Source organism: Palaemon carinicauda, chromosome 38 (assembly GCF_036898095.1).
Source record: "Palaemon carinicauda isolate YSFRI2023 chromosome 38, ASM3689809v2, whole genome shotgun sequence".
NCBI lineage: Eukaryota > Metazoa > Arthropoda > Malacostraca > Decapoda > Palaemonidae > Palaemon > Palaemon carinicauda.
Genome location: NC_090762.1, coordinates 59,473,020 through 59,499,051, shown reverse-complemented (window position 1 = coordinate 59,499,051; position 26,032 = coordinate 59,473,020). Strand labels below are relative to the sequence as shown.

The 26,032-nt window shown below is 34.6% G+C and overlaps 1 protein-coding gene and 1 long non-coding RNA gene across 2 annotated transcripts in view; both read right to left on the bottom strand.

Annotated features, from left to right (window-relative positions):
* The window catches only part of LOC137630656 (uncharacterized), a 334,961-nt gene that overhangs the window by 101,763 nt on the left and 207,166 nt on the right, over positions 1 to 26,032 (bottom strand). The gene's annotated exons all lie outside the window — the stretch shown is intronic.
* LOC137630026 (uncharacterized) lies at positions 16,176 to 17,733 on the bottom strand (the record flags this gene model as incomplete). The annotated part of the gene is made up of 1 exon (XM_068361522.1): positions 16,176 to 17,733. A coding segment is annotated over one exon (1,455 nt), but the record flags the coding sequence as incomplete, so codon positions are not given.

Here is a 26,032-nt window from a genome sequence, read left to right as displayed (position 1 = left end):
TCAGACCATATGAAATCTACGCCCTTCTTCGTAAGATCAGTTAAAGGAGCGGCTATTATTGAATAGTTGCGTATAAAACGCCTGTAATATCCACTACAACCCAGAAATTGCTGTATTCCCTTGACATTAGTAGGTATGGGAAAATTACGTATAGCCGACACCTTATCATGGACTACTTTAAGACCTTGGCTTGACACCATAAAACCCAAATATATTAATTCTGTTTTGAAAAATTCACACTTACTAATCTTTACCCTTAAGTTATGTTGTCTTAATCTCTGTAGTACTAGTTCTAACTTACGTAGATGTTCTTCTAAGGTGTTGGAAAAGATTACAAGATCATCCATATAGGCATGCAATATATCCCCTAACAAGTCTCCAAACACTATGTTAATCATTCTTGTAAATGTTATAGGAGCACAATGTAAACCAAAAGGCATCCGTAAAAATTCATAATGTCCCCTGGCTGTGCTGAAGGCTGTGTATGGGATACTATCTTCTTCTAATGATATCTGGTGAAAGCCTTTAAGTAAGTCCAAACTGGTAAAATATTTATTCTGACCTAACAAAGACAAAATATCGTCAGTACATGGCACTGGGAATCGATCAGGGATCGTTTCCTCGTTTAGACGACGAAAGTCGACGCAGATACGCCATGTTCGATCTTTTTTCGGTACAACTATTAAAGGAAAATTATAAGGGCTGTTTGATTTCCTAATGACTCCTCCTTCTAGCATTTTACCTACTTCATCATTTATTTCATTCTGGAATTTCATAGGGAGTCTGTACGAGGGTACATATATAATTTTCTGCTTGTCCTTTAACCTTATTTGATGCTCGATCACATCTGTTTTTCCTAAGGATCCATCCGTAGTGGAAAAGACATCTTGATATTTAGTTAAAAGTTCAAAAATTTTCTGCTGAATTTCTTCGTATTGAATGTCCTTACTGATTTTATTTTTAATAAATCGCAAAAGGGATTCATCCGCAACTGATTGAGAGTGATTGATTTCAGCAACGGTAAGAATACGATGTTTATAAACTTCTACATCCAAGATATGTTGATTTTTGTGAATTACCAAAGTGTTATTTAAATGATTACAGACTTCGATATTACATTGTTGATGTGAGCCTACTGTATAAATAGCTTGTGTGACAGACAATCCGTTAGTTTTCAAAGTATCGGAAAGGATTAATATTTCAGATCCCGGTAGTGTTTTCTTTATTTGCACTATTAAATTCGAAGGTATGTTTGGTTCGATAAATTGCGTGCAAGATGATATTACGGGTGAACGAGAATTCTGCTGGGTCGCGTATATTATTTCTTTATTAGTAACACAAGTTATTGGTTCTTCAACGTACGTTACGGTTACATTTGTCGTCTCCTTTTTATCCAAAACTGATTTTAAGGTATTAGAAGACTTATAGAATTTCCCTTTGATATACACGCCGTGCTTGGCAGGAGCTAAGATAATGTTTTGATTTCCCATAGATGGGTATCCTATAATTACAGCTGGATACATATTAATGTTTTTTACAACAACAAATGTATCGGCAAACGTGCGATTACCGACTCTGAACTGAACATGAGTTATGCCTATGACGTTTAATTCATTATTTCCTATACCTGAAAGTCTAATTCCTGATTTTTTAATCGGAAAGTTCGAAAACAACAAATGATGTGTCTTCAAATCCATGATATTACGTGGACTACCAGAGTCAAAAAATAACGTAAAGGATTTGTGTTCTAAATTTACAGCATATAAGGTTGGCCGTAACTCATTTTGGCTTATTATTGTATGAATTCGTTGCAAATCTACGGGAGCATGCACTGTTTTACTTAATTCGGCCGTGTGTTTCATAGGAAAATCTATTGTCTCACAATTATCTGATAAAACATTAAATTGATTATTCAATACTATTTATGTTGACATGAATGACCTTGACCCAACATCACTCTCTTCCCCTCTAGAGTTAACTATGTGGTATTTGCTTTGCTCTGCACATTCTGAAAATTAGTCTGACCTTGCGAGGTCTGGTTTGACGGCCCAGGCTCAGCGATATTTGAAGAAGTGTTTGTTTGTTTTGGACTCTGAACTGCATTGACATTTGGTTGTTTCTTCTTATTGTTAAAATGAGGATTTTTCTTTTTATTTCCATATGGAACTGACTGTGGAATTGACTGTGTATTTCTGGGATATTGTTGTGTCTTACGCGAGTAACATTGACTATATGAATGCGTTGCAGTGTTGTGAATTGAGCAAAATTTCGTTCTGCAGTCTGCGCTTATGTGACCTTGACGTTTGCAGTTATAACACGTCATTCCCGCTACTGGACTGCTAACTACGTTCACTGTTTGTGGTTTTGTTTCATTCTTTGCAAAAACTTGAGTTAACACGGGATCGAGATCTGGACACTTGGACATGTGTTTCTTTATCTGTTTATAGACATCCAATTCCGTACTTGCAGGCGTTAACTTCTTATCAAAACACCGCACTAAAGCTTCAGGCAACATAAGTGTCATGCAAGTCAAATACATTAATCGTAAAAAATCTTTCACGGAGATGTTATCGTTAGTAACCCAAGTGGAATGACCTAAAATGTCCTGATATTCGTTAAGCCTATCAGCTATGAGAGCTGCTCTCTCAATAACATTAAGCCGATTCATAGTGGCTTGATTAAGTGTATTTCATAACGTTAATACTACATCCAAGGCTTCCTCACCCCCATAGATCGCGCGTAACCTAACTTTGAAATCATCCCAAGTAACTGCTTCTTGAAATGAAACACCTCTTAAATACGCACTCGCATCCCCCTTAGAAAAATCTATAAAACTTTTTGCTTCTTGTAATTGTACAAAAGGGTCTACGATTTGTTTGGCATTTAAATGGGCATCGACGGATGAAATCCATGACTCCACATTTTGTGGCAAGAACCCGTTGACTCGACCCTGAAAAGGAAGGATTGCTGACCTGGCATTTACAAGCGTCACAATTGGAGGAGGATTAGTCTGGCCTACACCACTAGGTCCAGGGGAAGGGCTGACAGGAGGAGTCATGACTGCTGTATTTTTTTTCCTATCTCTTCGACCCCTTGCAATTCTATCAAAATATCTATATGAGTACAGACGCCCACTGCGTAAACGCATATGTATAACAAAATTCCCCAAACAATGTCACTAATCCCATAACATTCCCCGAGAATTTCTGAAAGAAAAAGGAATTAGCACAAAGAAAGAGAAATTCTAAATGAGAATTCGGAGTTTCCTTTAACAAAGATTAGCAATTCACTCACCCCAGTAATAATCGACTAACGACTCGTGATAACTACACTTCACTGCCCAAACTGGAATGAATTCAAAAAATCTGTACTTAGCTTATATATGGATCTGCGTGATGTCGACACGTCCTCTCTCTCTCTCTCTCTCTTGATGTTTTGTTAGCGATGTATCGTTCGAGTTTCTTGTTGAATGTAGTGCTTCCTGGGTATGTTTTGCAATTGTTGAACGCCAGTCCTTGGGTTTCCTAGGATGTTGATTGAAGATTCAATTGGTATTCATAACATTTGTTAATGTTAACTGTTCCGTTGGACTATAATATTTAGTCAAAATTGTAGATTCATGTAGATAATGTTGAGTTCTTGAAGATCTTTCTCAGGTTTTACAGCTTTTATTTTGAAGTCTTGAAGATCTTTCTCTTGTTTTACAGCTTTTATTTTAAAGTCTTGAAGATCTTTCTCTGGTTTTACAGCTTTTATTTTGAAGTCTTGAAGAATTTTCTCTAATTCTTAGAGTTTAACCGCTGCCACCATTTATTGGCGTGCTACTGTTATAAGCACACATTGAGTATGTGTTGTTTCAGATGTATGTAAATGGATAACTGAATACATCTTATTAGCTTTGAAGTATTTATTCTATAAAAACAACAGAGTTAAACATCTCCATCACTGGAGGAAGCTGGGTTGGTCAGATGACCAATTCTGGTGAAGTATAGATATGAACTGACTAACTTATCGATATCACAGATATCGTATGCTTAGTTTATATTAGACTCGTCACAAACTCGGAAGACACCTGCATCCGGTGACGTCACAAACTTTCACACGCTGAGACAATGTGTTGACGTTTAAGAAGAATGTCATATTGTCGAGGTTTGCATTGTACATCCTGTTTATGATTTGAATGACTACAGCAAGTCCCACGGCTAGCTCCTTCATCTAACATGACATATTACGTCATGTGTTTTAAACATGTAATATTAACTATTCTAATTATTACACATGTTATGCCCTTCGTCCCATTCCCTCCAAAATAATATAGGCATTTAACAAAATTACAAATGACAAAATCAGTGAGCTTTAGCGGAAAATACAATATGGCTATTTGGCAACGAAATTCCTGTCTCAATTTAAACAGATGCTTGACATATTTGGTGTACCTTTGGGAATAAAGAGAATATTGTGTTGATAAACCTATTGTTAGATCACTAATTACTTCCCTAAACTCATGCAAGAAAATAGTCAGAGTATTTTGGGATGACATTGTGTGTTATAAAAGGTATCTAATTAGCTTCCCCAAAATTGAGCATGTGTAAAGCAATCACCAAACCTCCCTCTAAAAGAAACCGTTCAACATACGTATGTCAATCAAATTTGAAAAGACCGAGACTTGAAAGCTAATTGAGGAATCTCGCTATTCAATTAGGGTGGTATCACATTTGCGGTGCCAACTGTGGTTAGCCCAACACGATGCACAGCGAAACTTCGTTCAGCAAAACTTGATCATTTAAGGTAGAATTGGAATGAACATAACTGGGTTAGAATTTACACTGTAAAGGCTACACTTGACCAGACTGGTTTTTTGTGGGTGTGTGTAAGGTGTATCCTCTACTATAGTTAAATATCATGACAATATTTAATCCGTATATTTTTTTATGTGCCGAAAAACTTCACTATGTCACTTTGGGATGAGAATGCATTCTAGGTTAATTTCATTCTTCTATTATCTTACTTAATATACGGTATACTGGAGTGGGTAAATAGCAAGGAAACTTTGTTGCCGGGTAGATTAATTTTGAAAATGCCTGAATTTAACAAATTATTTTATGTTCATGAATCTGATATTCTGGAGGATGAATTTTGTATGAAATGCTGTATGGTAACCATCTATGTTTATTTCCTTTTATTGTCATTTTTATATATTTACACTTTCTTGAGTTTACCTGCTATTGAATATATCTCGATTTTATATTTTGTATATTATTTTGTTTTTAATAGTTAAATAGTATTAAAACTTACTTTAGATTTTGAACAAAGCCTCAGGTCCAGTGTTCCCTTAAAGAAATTATATAATAATTCACTATTGACGTTACTTTTCAAAGCACCCAAACATTATTCATTATGAATCAAAACGCATCCATTCAATAATTTTGATACTAAGGAATAAGTTGTTCAAGAAAACTATTCACTTTCTACTGGATAACATAAAGGGATTCAATTAATTTATAAAGGAGAACCGGTAATTAAGGATACCCACTCCCAAAAGAGGGAAAGATTTTTATTTGAGATTACCACTGAAACCAGGACTTCTATTCAAATAGTTTTCATTATATTTGCAGGCGTTGTTTTTCACAATTTTTTAGCTTTTATTCATATAATTATATTAGAAACCTGATCATGACAATTTTCTTTAATGGCATTTTACATCATATTTTTATTTCTAATCGATGTTCCTTGATTAGATCATTCGTTAATGTAGCACCTACTTCATAGAAAAAAGAAATTGCTTCATTATTTTGAATAGGTTGTTGAACTAGGTCACAGTGCCCTTCATAATTTCTCATGTGAGTAGACATAGATATTTTTTCTTCACTGGAAGGTAAAAACTGTTACGAGACTAAGTTAATGATGTTGACAGTTCTATTGAGAAACTCCGAAGGAATGTGTAGCCTAACGCGGAACGTGATGAGTAGTAAGAACTGAATACTCCTTACGGTGCCACTAAAAATGTCTTATGAAGGCAGCACCCTCCATCGAGGATAAACAGCCTTGCTTAGTGCCAGTACACTTCTTTATCAGGTCATACAATAAGACTTTTAGGTACCAAATGTTCTAATTGAAACTGTGACTTACAGCAGTCTAACTTTGTATTTTTATATTTAAGAAAATGTGCATGAACCCTTTATATGTAAAGAAGAAAATAATCACATAGTAAAGAAATGGAAACATTAATTATATTTAACAGATGTATTTAGCTGTTAACCGAAACATCTATGACAGGAGGCCAATTTTAATCATGTAGATAAGTACAAAATGATATTAAGTTTTATTTCCCTCGAAGCTCTGGAATCTAAAATCTGCCCATTTTACAAATGAGCATTTAATGCATATTTTAACCATAATTCATCTTTATTTTTTGGAAACTATACAAGAATTTGTTTTTCATCATTCAGATTCGGCTGCCATGTCCACATAAAAGGGCCCTGCCTTTGAGCTCGTTAGAAACAGTTTTGCAATAGTTAGAAGTACACCCCCATCCATTCATATGGTATTTTTTCCTCAACGCATCATAGCTTCTTTGGATAGCAGGCCTATGGGTAATATATATAGGCTAGTCTTTATTCAAAGTATATATAGTCAATTTATTTTCCAAATGGGATTTGTTTAGAAAAGAATTTAAAGGGTATTGCAACATAAACTAGAAGTGAAGAATGCATATAGCATTTCATATTACTTAACTACTGTAGATCTTCGTATGTAGACTATTTTGTCTGCAATTAGTGCTGTAGGTACTGCAGGTTAGAGGGCACCGCTAAAACTAGTACAAAACCATGTGTTAGGGTATAGGAGGGGTGGAAGTATTAAGGATGAATGTTGGATGATAAAGTGTATAGGGACCATTATGGAGAGGCTAAAGAGACTCAGTACTGTAGTGGGAAGAAAAGGGATAAATCTGAAATACACACATCTAAATATTTTGAGTCTAATAGTGTTTTAAGGAGGGTGAGAAGTGAGAGATAACAGCAAGGATAAAAGCAGTATGGGCAAAGTGGAAAGAGGTTTCCAACTTGGTGTGTGATATACAAAATGTTGATAAAAACTAGTTTTAATGCATGGGATATGTTCAGAATCAAATTGGTCTTCCGTTGATATTTATCTATTTTGGAAAGATCGTAAATTATGTCGATACTCGGCCTTTAACATGACAAAAAACATCAGAAATGTTTATGGGTCAGAACAAGGAGATTTCTATTTGTTATTCAGATTGCACTGCAGTATCCTTGGAGAGAATTTGTGTAATGTTATCGACTTAAGATGATTTAATGAAAAAGTTGATTTATAGGTCTGACAACATTTTTTTTCTTTTTCCAGACATTTACACGACTCACATGGCAAGAATTGAAGAGCGTCACATATTCAGTTTCAAACATCAAGATCATGGAATAACTAGGAACAATTTTGTCAAAATGAAAATTGAATCATAAGTGTGCGTGTATGTATATATATATATATATATATATATATATATATATATATATATATATATATATATATATATATATATGTGTGTGTGTGTGTGTGTGTGTGTGTGTGTGTATGTATGTATGTATGTATGTATTATATTATGGATATATAATATTTATATATGTATGTATGTATGTATGTATGTAAAAGTATAAATATACAAACACATATACAGGCCTCCTGGCTAATACAGGAGATATATCCCCACCCCGGAACCGTGAGTTTAAGCTAGCTGTTTGCTGGGGAGGTCACTGCGGTGGTTGGGCATAACACACACCGACTGACGTTCTGGTGAGCTTCTATTCTAACGAAACTGGAACTGAATTCAGACGCCTTTATGTATATATAAATGACATAATAATCGTTAAAGTTATGGTAAATTTTTTCTTAATAGACATTGAACTTACATAAATAACCCACTATCAAAGAATGATAGGAAGATTGAGAAATTAGTTGGTCTAAAAAAAAGTTTGATCATCTTTGACAAGATTCACAGTTTAAATATTCATTTATTCAGTTACTTTTATTTGGCCAGTAATTGGCCATGGAACAGGTCTCCCCTAAAGAAATATTTGCCGAATTACCTCGAAAGATCTTCACATTTCATACATTAATGCATTTATTGATTTATGCATATTGTGTGTATATATTTTGGAGACGTATATTTAAAGAAAAATTAATGTTTTTGTTATAACATTTAAAAATTATTAAATAGGAATATTTGTTTTTATTCTTTGGTTAGCATTTTCTTCAAACGCAGCACAACTATTTTCCTCTGTGGTTTTCTGCACAGCTGTCATTTCGTCGAGAAAAATAATTAGCATTTATGTTCAATATTGTCAAGGAATCATCGTTCGATATTAGTATAAACCTAAGTTAATTTTTACGTAGTTTATCAGTAACCTGTTTCAGTGATTATGCATGAACTACTAGTTATACAATTAGACTAAAAACACAGAATTTTTTATTTATTGATGTCATGCAGGAAAGTTGGATGATCCATGACCATAGTGTTTTATAAGATCTCTTTTTAGTTGAAGAAAAAGTATATAAAGAATGTTCAATAAAGATGGGAGAAATGGAGTTGAGAGTTGCCTCTAATGATGGATTTAGATTAGTATTGTAGACATTTATAAATTAACAAGGAAGGTTTGTGTTAGCATAGGTTATTACTCCGTCGAGCAGCCCGTAAACTTAAAGATATCTTGAAAACCGTAAAAGTTAAATTAAAGCCCACAGAGATATATTAATAATAAGATAAGATATATTTGTAAAGACAAACTGTTAAGAGAAAGAAGTTTTGTAACCAGATTTGGTAATGAGAAATTTCTTGAGTTTTTTTAAATTTACAGTTGATTTGTATTACATAGTTCGTACAAGAAATTTAGGTTTCAGGCGAGTGTGACTTATAAATGTAAAGAAAATAAAGCTTAACTAAAACTTATCCTTTGCTGTGTGAATGTTTGTCCATAGCTTTGGATTTAATTGCGTCTAATTTTTATTACTATCTACAACAAAAATTTAACTCCAGTCTTAACAAACTTTAGAATGCATAATAAAAAAAAATTAACACCGACTACTCTACGAATTTTAGTATCGTATTTTGACTCGACATCATAATTAATTTGGATCACTTATATTCTGACAGTTTTTTTCTTTCTTTTTTTTTCTTTTTTTTTCTGTTTGAAATTATTCCATTATAAGATATTCATGCTTATGAAATATAATTTGTTTGTTAATCATTTTCATTATATTCAACATTGTGTTTTCATAAGAGTCATTGTGTAATATGTGATTCATTCATGCTATTATACTATTTTCGAATATTAAGCTACCTATGTGTGTGTGTGTGTGTTTTATATATATATAATATATATATATATATATATATATATATATATATATATATATATATATATATATATATGATGCAGACTGTCTTTAATGACAAGTCAGACGATCTTATTGATTTGTTTGGGTTCTCAGGTTCGTATTTCATAGATGTGTACTATTTTCAGAAGAAAAAAGTTTGTTTTTACAATTCAACTTTTGGGTTTTGCTTCACAGCTTTTTATGAGGCACTTGACATGCCTATGGGCTGACGAGCTGGACTTGACTTATAATTTTGTTGGACATTCAGACTCACTGACGTTAAACAGAAATTGATTAAAAAACTTATCTAAATCTATGGGGTTCAAGAAGACAAGGCATGACACACACACACACACACACACACACCTAAGATTGGCATTATACCCTACAGAGGACATGTTTCTGAAGATTGAGATAATTTTCAGAAGAGCACTCTCTCCAGAGGACTGATGACATATTAGGGGTAGCCTGCAAACGTCTTTTCCAAGTGACATGCAAACTTTAACAGTTACTCTCCCGAAAACAATATTAGCAATAGAGAAACATAAAATGTTTTCATTTGATGTGACTTTTTAGAGTGGCATGACGTTTTATGGTATTATTTGACACTTCTTTGATAAATGGATTATCCATTTAAATAGATTTCGCATGAAATAGAAAACCTCGCGACGAGTTTGAAGATTGAATGAGACCAGTAGATTAACCTGACTTAAGGTATATTGTCAGATTAAAGTGGCAAGATACAGATTTGATAAAAACCTGAATAAATGAGGACAGGTTTAATGGCTGTGAAATTATTTAAGAATAAGTGAAAACAAGTTATTTAATTGTTACTTTTCAGATGTATGGCATAACCAGTTATATTTAAAAAAAAAGTACAAATAGATTTGAATAAAAATGGTTTTTTTTTAATATAATTTGTAATAAAAATTTGAAATTTACACAGTTGTTTTAAGAATATCCTTTAAAGGTACAAGTGTTCTACATAGTTTCAATAAAAAATCATATTGTAAAACATTAGAATATTTACAAGTATGCGAAGATTCTGAGAAAAAAAATGTTGTATAGAATAGATTCATTGCTCTCCAGCTTACAAGAATAACAACAAAACGCTTAGAATTAGCTCAGAGTGTAAAACAGGTAAGAAGAAAAATCGAAGGGGAGGAAAATATTTAATATTTCTATAAAGCCAGAGATGAAAATAATAGAGAGTTGTGGTAGCCTATTGGAACTCTTTCTACTGGCAATCTGTTGGATAGGAAATTGAAAACTGCTCAAGCTCGATAGCTTCTAGAGGCTGCAACCTCACCATCCTTGAGAACCCGAGTCATCAGCAAGCATTCCGTAGTTCTAGCTTGAATGATAGGGGCATTGGTCGCTGATCATATTATTAATACCTCCGCCAACGCAGTTGAGAGGAAGTTATGTTTTCAGCCCCGTTTGTCCGTTTGTGTGTGTGTGTACAACTTTCTGACCACAATTTTGCCCATAGAGTAGTGAAACTTTGAGGGATTAATTGTTATGCCGAGTTGTGGAAGTCATTCAATTTTGAAAGACCTAGGTCAGAGGTCAAGGTCGAGAAATAAGCTAACGTGGCGGAGGTCCACTGTCCCTTGCCTCCACCATTTGTAAGTGACTTTTAAAAAAAAAAAAATCGTACGATTTAGTTAAAGTAGCCTGTAGTTTCACAATTTATATTGACGGAAATACGGACTAGGATTTCATTGAAGGTTTGGGTTAATGAGGAAAACAAATGTTGGGAGACACTAAAGGTTTATGATCGCACATATGAATAATCAAGAAAAGTCTTGTTTTTATACTTGAAAATATACATACGTGTATATTTTCTGTTTATTCCTTGCAAATAGATGATAGATGGGTTTCATTGTGTATTACAGGGCAATGTAACCTAGGAAAACAACTTCTGTTCGAAATCTCACCCTGTAATACAATACAAAATTACCATATCATCAACCAATTTGGCAAATTAAAGTTATCCGAATTGGTTGATCTGTTTGTTTCCGATTGAAATGAACATCAAATTCGGTTAAATCACGTTATTTACTATAGGAAAACATATATTTTCTGTTCGAAATCTCACCCTGTAATACAATACAAAATTACCTTTAGATTAATCCTTCATGAACGAATGTAAAATGTTTATTATTTATCATTCATTTGACTCTCCAACTTACAATCAACTAAGAATGATAATTCTAACGTGAAGTATATTTAGATGGAAACGAAACTCAGATAGATCCTTCCTGAATGACTTTATTTTTAAGACTAATTTATAATGATATACAGTTTAAAAGAAGACAAGATAGTTAACAGGGTAGTTATGCTTAATGAGTAGTAAGTATCTGTAAACACAAATATAACCTCTTGTAATAGGTAGTTATCAACATAAATACATAACACCTTTTCCCCTCGCGAAAAAGAATGAAAGATTAAAGCAAATAAAAGGATAAACAATCAATAATTAAATGGTGGCATAGCTTCGAATAAATAATGCAAACATGCATAATCTTATTAATCATTTTACATTCTAAAATAGTCAGGTGGTCTACTTTGTCTGCTAGACCTTCGAAGTTTTGGTAATTCAGATATCGATCCATCAGGTGAGTCATCAGAAGGTTTACCATTTTCATTTCCCGATAATTTTTCTGCAGCTGCCGCCTCCTTTTCTTCTACATTTGGGATTTCATTCTTCTTTGCACCTGCAACTTCATCACCTAACTCTTCACGAGTATTTATGAACTCTTTTGGTAATGGCGGGTCTGGATAGCTGATCAACTCTGAAAAATCACGTGCTAAGAGTTCACTTTTGCTATCTTGAGAATCATTGGAGATCAGTCTCATTTGATCAATATGCCTCTTCCATATTAAGTTACCGTCCACTTGTACATTGTATGTACATGGACCCAATTTAAGAACCACAACTCCTCGAGTCCATATGCCCTTCTTGGTATTTTGACGATAATCCCGAACCAGTACCACGTCCCCTATATCGAGTTCCCTCATTGGTTTCTCGTTCTCTGAGGCTTTTCTTTCAATTCTCTGAGATGCATCTGGGTGTATTAAATCAAGGCGAGTGCGCAACTGCCGACCCATGAGCTCTGCAGGCGTGCGCTTTGTTGTACAGTGAGGTGTAGTTCGGTAAGTCAGTAGAAATTGACACAACTTGGTATTTAAAGATGTATTACACGATTGCAATGTTCTCATCGCCCTTTTCATTCCTTGTTTGAATGTTCTTACTGTATTTTCGGCCTGCCCATTACTGCTTGGGTGATAAGCGGGTATCAGTATATGCTTTACACCATTTTGGGTCATGAACTCTTTAAATTCCTCAGCCACAAACTGTCTTCCATTATCAGACACGAGCTCTACACAAACCCCATGCTGAGCAAATACCCGCCGCATGATCTCGATGGTATTCATAGTTGTAATTGATTTCATTGGGTGTACTTCTGGCCATTTTGAAAATGCGTCAATCATAATGAGGTACATTTGTCCCAGGAATGGTCCTGCGAAATCAACATGTACTCTTTTCCACGGACCGGAAGGCCATTTCCACGGATTACCCTCAGCACGAGTCGGCATTGGCTGAGTAGCCTGACAAGCCGAGCACCCTTGCACAGTGTTTTCAATATCTTGATCGATATTCGGCCACCACACATGCAAGCGAGCTAATCCCTTCATCCTAACAATCCCCAGATGACCACCATGTAGCTCTTCTAAGATTTGAGTTCTATATCTAGACGGTATTACCACCCTGGCACCCCATAGAAGACATCCCTCTTCAATTGAAAACTGACGCTGACGGCTATGGAAGGGTTTCAGTTCCTGTGCAACGTCCTCAGAGTCTGGCCATCCATTTCTTGTGTAATATAAAGCTCTAGCCAGTACAGCATCATGCAAAGTTTCCCTTGCAACAGATTTCGCAGTTACAGGAAGAGAGTTCACCTGGTGCCTGTTAAATGCAGTTGCTTCTTGTGTCCAGTTTACAAGCTTATCTGATGCATCGGAGTCACAATCTGGTAAAGGCAACCGTGAGAGTGCATCAGCATTTCCATTGTCACTTGAACGACGTAATTCAATGTCATAATCATAAGCTGCTAACTGTATAGCCCAGCGTTGTATTCTTGCAGCTGCAAGGACTGGAATGCCCTTCCTGGGTCCCAGAATGTATGACAGTGGTTTGTTATCTGTAATAAGGGTGAATTTACGACCATATAAATATTGATGAAACTTCCGTAGTCCAAAGATGATTGCCAAACCCTCACGCTCAATTTGGGAATAGTTACGTTCAGTGGGTGTTAACATCCTTGATGCATAAGCAATTGGTCTCTCTCCGTTACTGGTGATATGGGAAAGCACTGCTCCAAGTCCTTTGGGTGATGCATCTACTGCCAACGTCACAGGTTTACTCAAATCATAGTGCACTAATACTCCTGTTTCAGTGGTCAGCATTTTTTTAATCTCGGAAAAAGCTCTTTCACACTCTACTGACCAATGCCATTTTCTGTCTTTATGCAGTAATTCAGTGAGAGGTGCTGCGACTGATGAGAGATTTGGCACATAACGACGGTAATGGTTTACCAGCCCCAGGAAGGATTGCATTTCAGACCTTGATTCTGGCCTTGGTGCATCCGTGACTGCTGCAATGGCATCCTCCGTCATATGGATACCCTCTTCATCCACAATGAAACTCAAATATTTCAAGGAGGGCTTCATAAATTCACATTTCGACAAATTACATTTCAACCCATTGATGTGCAACCGCTCAAGTACCTTTTCAAGATTGTGTAAATGTTCAGCTTCGGTTCTCCCAGTAAGACTAATATCATCTATGTTGCATCCACAAGGTACTCCTTGCAGAACTTTATCCATTAAAGACTGAAAAAGTTGTGGTAAACGGGTATATCTGTACAAACCAAGTGGTGTGTTGATTGTGACATATTTCCTAGATTCCTCATCTAATTCCACTTGCTGATAAGCTTGTGATAAATCTAACTTTGAGAAAGTTTTTCCACCGTTCAGTCGCTGGTAAAGTTCATCTGGATTTGGCATTGGATGTTCAGGGTTTTCCACATAACGATTTATGGTGACCTTGAAGTCACCACAGATCCTAATAGAACCATTGTCTTTTGAAACTGGCACTATCGGTGCCGCCCACTCACTATATTCAACTTTCTCAATAATTCCTTCCAATTCTAGTCTTTTAAGTTCTGCATTCACAGCATCCCTGATTGCATAAGGAACTGTCCTCGCTTTATAAAAGATTGGTTTTGCATCCTTTCTTACACGAATATGAGCCTTTATATTCTTGGCTGTACCCAGTTTACCATCAAAGACATCACCATATTTCCTTAACAGTTCGTCTAACTTTGAGGTTTTCAAAGTACCAGAATATAAAGGATTTACAGCTAACTTTTTCCAGTCAAATTTAGCAAAATGCAGCCAGTCCCTACCGAATAAGGCAGGTCCATTCCCCTGTACCACATACACTGGCACTTCCTCCACTCTGTGTCCATGAACTTCCATAGTTATGTAACACATCCCGACAACTTCTATTTTTTCTCCAGTCATGGTTTTCAGCACAATATCACTGGATTGAAGTACTGTTTTTTTTCAGATGTTTAGCGTAGAACTCTTCACTGATCAGTGACACAGAAGCTCCTGTGTCCAATTCCATATCATTTGGTATCCCATTTAATTTAACTTTCACTATTATCTCTGGAACCTTATTGTGTCTTGCTTTCATTTTCTTAATACAGTATTTCAATGTATGCACCAATTCATCCTGCAGTTTGCACTCTGTAGTTTCTTCTTCCGAGCCGCTGGTCTCCTCCTCTGCCATGTTGACCGTCGATCGTTTCCTTTCTTGTCTTCCATATTTCAAATTTCGATTGACTGTGGTGTGATTTTCCATTCGGCACATTCTCCGAAGGTGTCCTTTTTTATGACACCTATTACACTCAGTATCCTTATGGAAACAAACATCAGCCTTATGGTTTGTCTTCCCGCAACGATAACACTTGAGAGAAGCTGTCGGCCCAACAACTTTGTTTACCTCCTGAGTTTGACCCTGAATCTTCGTGACGTTTTCATCAGCCATTTCCTGACTTAGCGCAATCGAAAAAGCATTTTTTAAGTCAAGCTCCTGTTCACTTAATAGTTTCCTCTGTGCCGAGCGGTTGGCCAATCCAATAACAAACAAGTCTCTTAAAACTTCCTCTTGAAACGCACCAAACTGACATGTTTCCGCCAATTTCCGTTGCTTCGTTGCATAATCAGTGATGGATTCTCCTGGACGTTGTTTCCTATTGTAAAACTTGAAACGTTCAGCTATCAGGATGGGTTTTGGGTGGAGGTGATTTTTCAAAAGCTCAGTAAGTTCTTGATAAGTCCTTGATGAGGACTTATTAGGGACAAGCAATGTTTTCAGAAGTCCATATGTAGGAGCGCCGACGGCGCTCAAGAAAACTGCCCGTTTCTTATCTTCCTCTGTTATGTCATTTGCTAAGCAGAACTGATCAAACCTTTCGACATAATCTTCAAAGTCCTCGGATTTGTCATATGCTGCTATATGCTTCACCCCCAACTCGGACCATCGCCAAGTCGGACCCTTACTAACTCGGACCGTACCTCCACCAACTCGGACCATTATAACCAACTCGGACCACAATATACCACCTCGGACCACAGTAGTGAACCAACTCGGACCAGGTTGATAAGATTATAAATTAGAACAATTGGTAAAAATAAATTGAGAACAGTGAAAGTCACACATATTTATTATTAGGAGAGTTATTAAAAACATGCAAATGTAGAAGCAAAAGACAAAGTAAAATGTTCAATAAAACATATTCAAATTAATAATCATACATTCACAGCAATGAAATGGGAAACAGCTTTTAGAAGGCTTTTACCCGATCTATGACCTAGAGAAAACTCCTCCCACAGTACGACTAGTCTTCCATGTTGCTTAGCATACTTTGTCTTTTGGTGGCGCAACACTTTTCCATCATTTAAGAAATTTACATATAGTGGCACAAGCTTTGCTTCATTATACAAAAGAGATAGGAGAATGTAGAAATTAAGTTGACCTTTTCGTGATTTTCTGTTTAGTCTGTGGTGCCACCCTTCCACGTCGTTGTTTGTCCTGACACTCCTACCAAAAACACACCACGCTTTGGGTGGCCACATTTCGGAGGAAATCCAAGTATTGTGAATGTATTCTAAAAGATTTAAAAGTTGTTGTGACCCAGCTGCTTTTCTATAAAATCTTAAAAATAGTCCTTCTATGTGATCATCAGGTACGTATGGTAGAGAAAGAAGTTGTCTCACAAACTTATATGTTTTGGTGTCACTTGTGTATGCAGACTGAAGGCCAAATTCTTGGGCCTTCCTCCACACTGCTTGTCCCCAGTGAAACGCACAACCACGCATAACTACATCTGGGAACACATCTGGGATAGCCCGCCAAACACTTGCCTCAAAATCTAGAATTACTTCTTGTACTTTTAATTGTTCACCTAGGATTTCCTTAATTCTACTAAACACCTTTTTGTAATCTTTGCGTCTCTTACCTGACATTAAAACAAATACAAGAGGCATTTGTTTCACATTCCCATCATACTTCATGAATGCATGAATGCTAAAAAGTTGTGTGAAGGGTTGCCTAACAACTTTGAATGTCCCATCGACATACCACCTTTTTGCTTTAGCAAGTAACTGACACTGTCCTTCTGTTGCAAATACTAAGTGACGTCTATCCCCTACATGTATATCAAATTTAAGAAAGTTAGGTGGTATGTGTTCCTCACTAATTTCAAAACTCAAATCCACGGGTTCAGCAGGTCTGTTTGCTTGCCGCTTCCTGTTTGCTTGACGAGCGAGATTTATGGGGGCAGGTAGTGAAGCAGTAGGCATTGTTGGATCTACGTTTTCAAGGATTACTTCCTCCACGATTTCTAATGCGGGCCGAAACACATCCTCCATTGCTTTATCTTTAATTAATTTTGAAACCTTACTTGTGGTAGCAGGGCATGTTTCCGGTGGATGGGAATGTTCACTGGGCCCTCTGATAAACGAATTATTCACTTCCTTTATTATCATTCCACACTTAACATTTTTATTCCTAACTGCGCAACGCCAATGAACACCAACTGTTGTTTCTCTTTTGAATGTATATGAATAACCCTGACTGTCTACAAGTTTTTGTTTTCCTCTTTGTGATGACGCACACACTTTTTCATAAGTAATACATTCTACCAATGCTTGTGCCTGATCCTCGATTAAACATTCACCATTATTTACAGAGTCCTCGTTGATAGCAGTGTTGCCTAGTTTGGAAGAGCATGTGGCACACCTCCAATCAATTTCCACCCCCTCTCTTACTGCTTTTCTGTAATCTTCCCTGGTAACGCCCGTCCCACAAGTTCGGTGTTGCCACAAATTGCATCCGTCACACAGCAATGCCTCCTGCAACAATTTGTACTCAGATGATTTTCTAGTCGATATATCAATTTATATTTCTCCGTTCTTATAAAATGATTATCTGGTAATGGCAACTCAAAATTTACAATCGTCAATAGGATTAAGATAATTTAATTTAATAATATCAATATATAATTTAATTTAACAATATTTAGCTAAATTCTTAAATCGCACCTGTCGAGGTCGCACTGTGTTTAGGCACAGCAAACACTTGTCCATGGTAGGTTGCGCCTTCAGCTGTGTACAGATACGGGTATGAGTGCAGAATAGCCTACAAAAAAACGGACTAGAGAAAAGACATAAACTAGTGTAGTTTGTTTTGGCTGTTAGGCATACTGTTTATTTTGGTTAGGCATACTCTGTTTATTTTGGTTGTTACAGCTTTTGGTGGTAATTATGCAATTATCCTGTAAAACAAGCTTGAGACAAACACAGAGAGAGAGGGAGAGAGAGAGATAATGCGTTGAGAAACAAGCTCTCTCTCTCTCTCTCTCTCTCTCTCTCTCTCTCTCTCTCTCTCTCTCTCTCTCTCTCTCTCTCTCTCTCTCTCTCAAAAGGATATAGTCCGTTTTAATCTTTAATTCCCCATCTTTTAAAAGAGGACAAATTCCTTTTGTTTCCATAAATTTGGTTGTTACAGCTTTTGGTGGTAATTATGCAATTATCCTGTAAACTTTAGATTGCGTGTTTGCTCGATGGTCCGAGTTGGTTTACATGATGGTCCGACTTGGCATTTCCAAAGTTTTTGACGGTCCGAGATGGTCGAGATAATGGTCCGAGTTGGTATTTCAAAATGGTCCGAGTTGGAAATGGTCCGAGTTGACCCTACCCCCTGCTATATTACCCAAATGCGCCATCCTTAATTTTCCCTTTCGTGAGTCAGTTCCTCGTCGCCATTGAAGTATATTTAGATGGAAACGAAACTCAGATAGATCCTCCCTGAATGACTTTATTTTTAAGACTAATTTATAATGATATACAGTTTAAAAGAAGACAAGATAGTTAACAGGGTAGTTATGCTTAATGAGTAGTAAGTATCTGTAAACACAAATATAACCTCTTGTAATAGGTAGTTATCAACATAAATACATAACATAACGCCGCCAATATTCACGGTAAATTTGCCTTTTGAAATGTCACCCAAAACTTGTTAAGTAATCAATTAAACCCCAAAGGGAACGTTTTCTTTATATGTGTTTATATTTAACAGAAAACGAGTTTATTTTCCACAACACCGCACTTTCAAGACACTGATAATAATTTAAACAAGTTCAGTTACTATTAACTTGTGGATGTCGAGGGACGTAATTGTAAAGGTCTCCTCTTGTGGGAAAACTGTGGTCAGTTTCTCTTAATTCTATCTTTTACCGTTTTAATTATATTTCAAGTTCATTCTATGTCAAAATACCGTCTTGTATCAAATGTAGACTACTTATTATCTTAATAAAATTTTACAAAGTTGTTAAGGGTGAATTTCGAAGTTTTGAAAGTAACTTTAACCGTTATTTTTAGTATTGAATTTCGCATGTGACTTGGAGGAAAACTAATCTTTTCTCCAAACAATAAATGGAGAAAAGTTGTAGTTCTGCTGTTATCCCGAAAACTATCTGCTGGACATTTTGTCCGAAGAGAAACTATCTTCGATTTTTGGACGTCACTAAGACATTGTCTATTCATTAAATGTGTGTATATATATATATATATATATATATATATATATATATATATATATATATATATATATATATATATATATATATATATATATATATATATATGTGTGTGTGTGTGTGTGTATGTATGTATGTATGTATGTATGTATATATACACACACAGTAAGTGGGACACTCAAATAATAGAGAAAATATTTATAAATATCTATGTATACACATCACAGTACTCTATAATTATAGCCGTAACAAAACAAATCTATCCAATGTTATACTACAAAAGGTTTAAGTAATTTCCGATGGTTTTTGTCAATAAATAAACCGTAAATGTATTTCTAAAGTTATCAGCTGGCTTTACTTTACTCAAATTTGGATGCATCACATGCTATTCTCAGTAATATGGTCGTCATGAATTAAGTAGTTTCCAGCTATCATTTACCTAGCTATCTATTCAATTGTTATTCAATTTCCTACTCTCAATATGTATCGATGGTAAAGGTCCTTGGACAGATAACAGGCCTATACATAATATAGAAGAAAATATAACTCTTAAATAGTTAAGATAATTGAGAGATATAAGATATGAAGATATGTTTCTTTAATATTATGAAATATTTTAGTCACATTCACTTTCAATTTCATAATTTTTGCATAAAATAAGCCACGAGGTCTATTTTTAGCCTTGTTGCCCTTGCATCCATTCGTCTTCAAATTCAAAATAGTAATAGAAAAATATATACATTTTTCAAGAAAATTCTAACTTTTTACTGATAAATAATAACGGAAATTTATTTTAATGCAATCCAAGAAAATCCTATTACTTGTTTAACTTTGCATGGTGATATCTTGTCTTTTAAATTCGTATCACGTCACAATTCTTGGAAGTCGTCTGCTACTTGTTTTACCAAACAAGATAGACAAAGCCTTTTTTAGGATTTTTTGCCTAATGTAAAAACAATGTTATAGAAACAGTAACGCTTTGTATATTAATTATTTTTAAAGTAATTTTTATGATTTTTTTTTCTATGGGAAAAATTTTTTTTAGTTCAAACAATGGGTATATATATATATATATATATATATATATATATATATATATATATATATATATATATATATATATAGATAGATAGATATATATTCATATATATACATACACACACACACACACACACACACATATATATATATATATATATATATATATATATATATATATATATGTATATATATATGTATGTATATATATATACTTATATATATACATATATATAAGTATATATATATATATATATATATATATATATATATATATATATATATATATATATATAATGTATATATATAACTAATCTGTAGGCAGTAAAAGTTGCTAGCAGTTTTAAGATTTTAAACTTTTACCAATTGATATCGCTACAATTCAGTATATCATAACTATAAGATAAAATTTAATACCTATTATTTTCGTCTTATATTTCATTGAAAATATCTGACAAAATATCTTTGCCGAAAACTTTTTCCCTTTACAAATAGTTTGTTTTTAAAGTTCTTTTTATTGACAAGAGGTCTTCATACTATCGCGGGGGTCTACAACCTTCTTGAAATTACAAGCCTAAACTACTGAAGAAACATCGTTAAATCATTAGATAGAATAGATAACCTGTATTAAAAAAGTAATATGTTGAAGTTACACATGTATTTTGTTGGGTAGTTCTGTATCCCTATTAGAAATTCGTCTGCTAATAAAAATATAGATTTCCTTGATGTTTTGGTTCCAATATTACCATTTCATGAATAAAAGTTTATCACATTAGATTCGTAAGCCATGCATTCCCTTTACTGTAGTATAAGCTAACAGGAAAGGGTTCATTTACGTCTCTTGCTGTATATTAATACAAAATTGATGCTATAAAACCACATGAATATATTAAGCTTCATAGTGTTTAATTTAATCAAAGTTTTATTATGTTGCATATTCAACAATAATCTGTTTCCTATCTTGTATTTTCATTGGCCACGTCACAATTTTGGAAATAAGTCTATCACTAGTTTCACCAAACATATGAACAAAATACCTATTAGATTTCGCGTCTTAAAACCAAATTGATCATTAATTGTAAAAAACAAAAAAACTTAATTTATATTTCTACCATTCATTTAGGTTGTGATATTTTTATGAATATTTATTTACGAGATATTATTTTAAAGATTAAACAGTAAATATATTTATGACTAATCTGAATAAGGCAAATGTTGCTAGCAGCTTTTATAATCTTATTTTTTTTTTTTTGGTCAGTTAATATAGCAAGAAAATCTAATTTGTATTCAATATCTTGTATTGCATTGATGAAATTGAGTACGTTTGACACAAATTATCTTTCCGAAAACACAGTTTCCGGTTACCTCTAATAATTTGTTTGCTTTGACTTATTATTACTTCCAATAGGTGTTTTTACCAAAGACTATATGGTTTTTACCATTGTGGGCTCCACAAAGTTGTTAAAATTACAAGCCTAAAATACTAATTAGACATTTCGAAATCATTTAATAAAATAAGCAACCAATACCTATAAAAAAAATACAAGTTAAGGTTACATAATACGATCGAAAGATTGCCATTGTGGTATTTTGCTATTTAGTTATGTACCCCCTTTCAGAACTTCGTCTGCAGCCACAAAACCTCGTTTTTTTTTTTTTTTTTTTTTTTTTTTTTGGGGGGGGGGGTTCAAATATCAATATTTATACAGTATGGCTGCATATCAGATAATTGTTAACCATATTCATTTTGAAGATCATGCATTGTTTCTACAGTGGAATACCAATGTTGTATATGCTATAAAGAAGGTTTTATCAATTAACGCCTCTTGCTCTCTATTCATACAATATTGATCATATAAAACCCAATGCATTATACTAGGTATTTTATTCAATCAAAGTTTTATTTCATTTCTAATGTTAACGTAGATTTTATGCACGTCATTATTCTGAAAATTCGGCTGTCACTTGTTTTCCCAAACAATATTTACAAAACTTTCAAAGTTCGGATTTTAAAGCCAGATAGTACATTTACGGTGTTCAAGGTTTTCTTTTATTATGTATATTATATTTACAGATCTATTATATGGAATGTTTAATTTTACGTAAGTAATTCAATGATTAAACAATAACTAATTATTATGAGTGATCTTGAAAAAGGTAAAAGCTGCTAACAATATTTATTAACTTATTTATCTTAAGTTTCTATAAAAAATAATTACTTATAACATATAATAAAATTGGACGTAATTTTTCTTATATGGTAATATATTGCAATGATAAAATTGAGCCTGTCTAGCACAAAAATCTCCGAAAACATAAAGTTTCTAGTTATTACTTATTAGAAAGATTCTTTTTTTTTTTTCTTTTACTGTCAATGTGTCCATACCATCGCGGTCTTCATAGTTTTCTTAAAATTACAAGCCTAGAATAGTGAATATTTATTGCGAAATCATTGAATATATTAAACATATCGTAGTCTAAATAATAAGATTAATGTTGAATAATACGATGGGCTGAAGAGTATTTTATTATTTCAGTTTTACATCCTTATTAGAAGGTCGTCTGCCAATGAAAATTTATTTTAGAGTTTTGATCAAATATAGCTCTTTTCAGTTCTGATTCAATATTCATTATTTAGTATATGTATATTCACTTTTAGGAGAAGATTTTGCCCTTGCAATGACATTTTAATGTTTATATAAGCTATAACTTAGGGTTTTCAGTTAACGCTTCATACTCTTGCTATTTATTTATTCATAGTATATAAATGATACTGAAGATATAACTCCCCGTGTACTATTAAATGTATTATAATGCGTTTTTATCTATTTCAAATTATTCATTTTAACTTAATTGAGTAAATAGTAGATAAACAAAAATTTAAAATCATTACTGGAACGTCTTCCCTGTTCCCAAAGATAGTCTTTGCAAAGTACCTTGAGACGTCATTGGCGAATTTGGCGGCCATTAGCATTACCAGTCGGTTAAGGTAAAACAACTACATTTCAAACTATTTTTATGAAGTAACTCTTAACCAAGTGACTTTCCTGCCACAAGTAACCAATTGTACGTCCTTTCCCATTCGTTATTAGTTTGTATAAATTCATTTTGTAATTAAAGGTGCGTTTTTCATAGTGTTTGGAACTTGTGGCCAGGCTAAGGCGAAGTAAAAAGTTCAATGTCACCTGGAGGTAAAATTTTCTTATTTGGCAAAGGTGGTTGTCGGGTCCGTGTAAAATCTCTTTGAAGGAAAAGGTCTCTCGGAAATTAGCCAGTGTTAATTAGACTACTGTCAATTCTAGATTTAGGTTTGACTGCATGGGAATGGCATAACTCTGCAAGCCAAGATGGCCACCGGTACCTAACCCTAAATCTTAACAACGCTCATATCAATTACCCTGTAAGCCAAGGAGGGTTGGACTAAAGACAGAGACTCCTGGTGAAATCTAACTGAGGCGTAGGAGGAGATGATGAGGATGAAGCCAAGATGGCCATCAGTAGCTAACCCCAGATTTTAAGTTAAGACACCATGGACCGAAGTTTCTGGCTTCAGGAGTATAAAGTTTCGCATTTTAAGTGTATCCCTCTTGTTTCAGTTGGGAAACTTTGAAATTAACCTAATTTCCCCCCCCCCCCCCGACCTAACCTGCAGGCCATGTTCCAACCTACTTACCTGCCTTGCACTGCCGTATTCTTAGTCAGCTGTCATCATACATGCTAATGGCCGCTATCATACATACACCCCGAATGTGGCTATACATAGTAAGAAAAACAAGATTTTCTTTGAAAATGGCCATAATTTTTGGTAAAATTATATTTACGGACAGAACATTTTGAACTGAAAAAAATAGGTTTACCTGCAGTTAATAATGTGCTTACACTCGAATTGATCATCATTTCAGCAGCAAGTAAACTGGATACCCTTTTGATTGTATAAGAATGGGGATATTTTTTTTTTTTTTGGTAAATGTCTAGGAGAAGGCCGCACCCGTTTTTCAAGTATTAACGACGAAAAACGGCAAAAAACAACCAGATTATTGTTGTTCAGTGCATAGAAACATGAGGAAATGAATAAAAAAGAAACTAAGACTTAACTCTTACACACAAAATGTAAGCATAAACCTACTACTACAATTATGGGGGACCCCAGTGGGAAGCAGGGTTTTTGGGGTGGGGGGAGGATGAGAAAAGTGATTTTTCGGGGCACTACCGAACCTAATACAACCAACTAACCTACCATGGGGGGGCCTGTACCCCTACCTAGGCCTACCGGGGGGGGGGGAGGCGTGGATAATGATGTGCTGCTGCTTTGAGAAAAACGTGAAGCCGTTGGGAAGGTTCCCTGACATGCAGGACAATTTTTATTTTGTAAAATTAAATTGTGTCTCTGGCACAAATTCACTAGTTTTTCAATATTCCCCGAATAAGTTACAACAAATTCATTGCAAGTTAGGAAACAGTCAGGACAAGAAGATGGAATTTCAACTTCTTGTGCAACATGAGATGACGTGCCTCCATGTCTAAGACGAAATGAAATGCCTGGGTAAGATAATGTATTGTCGCGCTGTGATTGGCCAAACATGTATGACGTCATAATGGATAGGCGCTGTGATTGGCCAAACGTGTAAGACTACATAGTAGACTAGTTTGTCTGCGGATTATAGTGGTTACAGGGCTCATTTGAGCAAAAACAAGACACAGTCAACAATAACAACAGAATTAGAAAAAATCTGGGAGGAAGACGAGTAGCGTGAGTTTGATCGTCGATATTTCGACTATTATTGATTTTCACTAAATTATCTCACTTGTATACCACTATTTACATACATTCCTACACATTCTAGTAAAAATAAATTGAATATCACTGATATCTTCATGCGGGCCTCTCCTAGACATTAACTTTTTTTTTTTTTTTAGAAATCTAATGGTTTTTGTTCCGCCATGTGCTCGCTTCGTTTGCTGAAAAACAAAAACATCGAGCTGCTTTAAACTGGCAAGCGGTACATGGCAGGCTGCCCACACTAGCCCCATTGATTATTATTTCTTAGAAGATTAAGTTTTTGTTTGCAAATTGATGTTTTTCTATAGGAAATACCTGTCTTTTAGTAAAAATAATTATCTGTCCGTAACTGTAATATGAAATAATTTAATTCTCAAGTGAATAATTTACATAATGTCTAATATATCTTATGGTAATGGACACCACTCAGTGGGAATGGGAATTCTTAGGTGGGGAAAATTTACTGGTGAATCGATAAATAATGGTAAAACTTAATTTTGTCATCGTTATGCACTATTCTCTGGGATGCATAATAGATCCATGAAAAGTTGCACAATACTGCATCCTATTCCCTCAAAATATTTGTTTACATTTTACCTGGAAGGGGGTTCCGGGTGCTAACCCTCTGTCTAGGTTTGTGACCTGG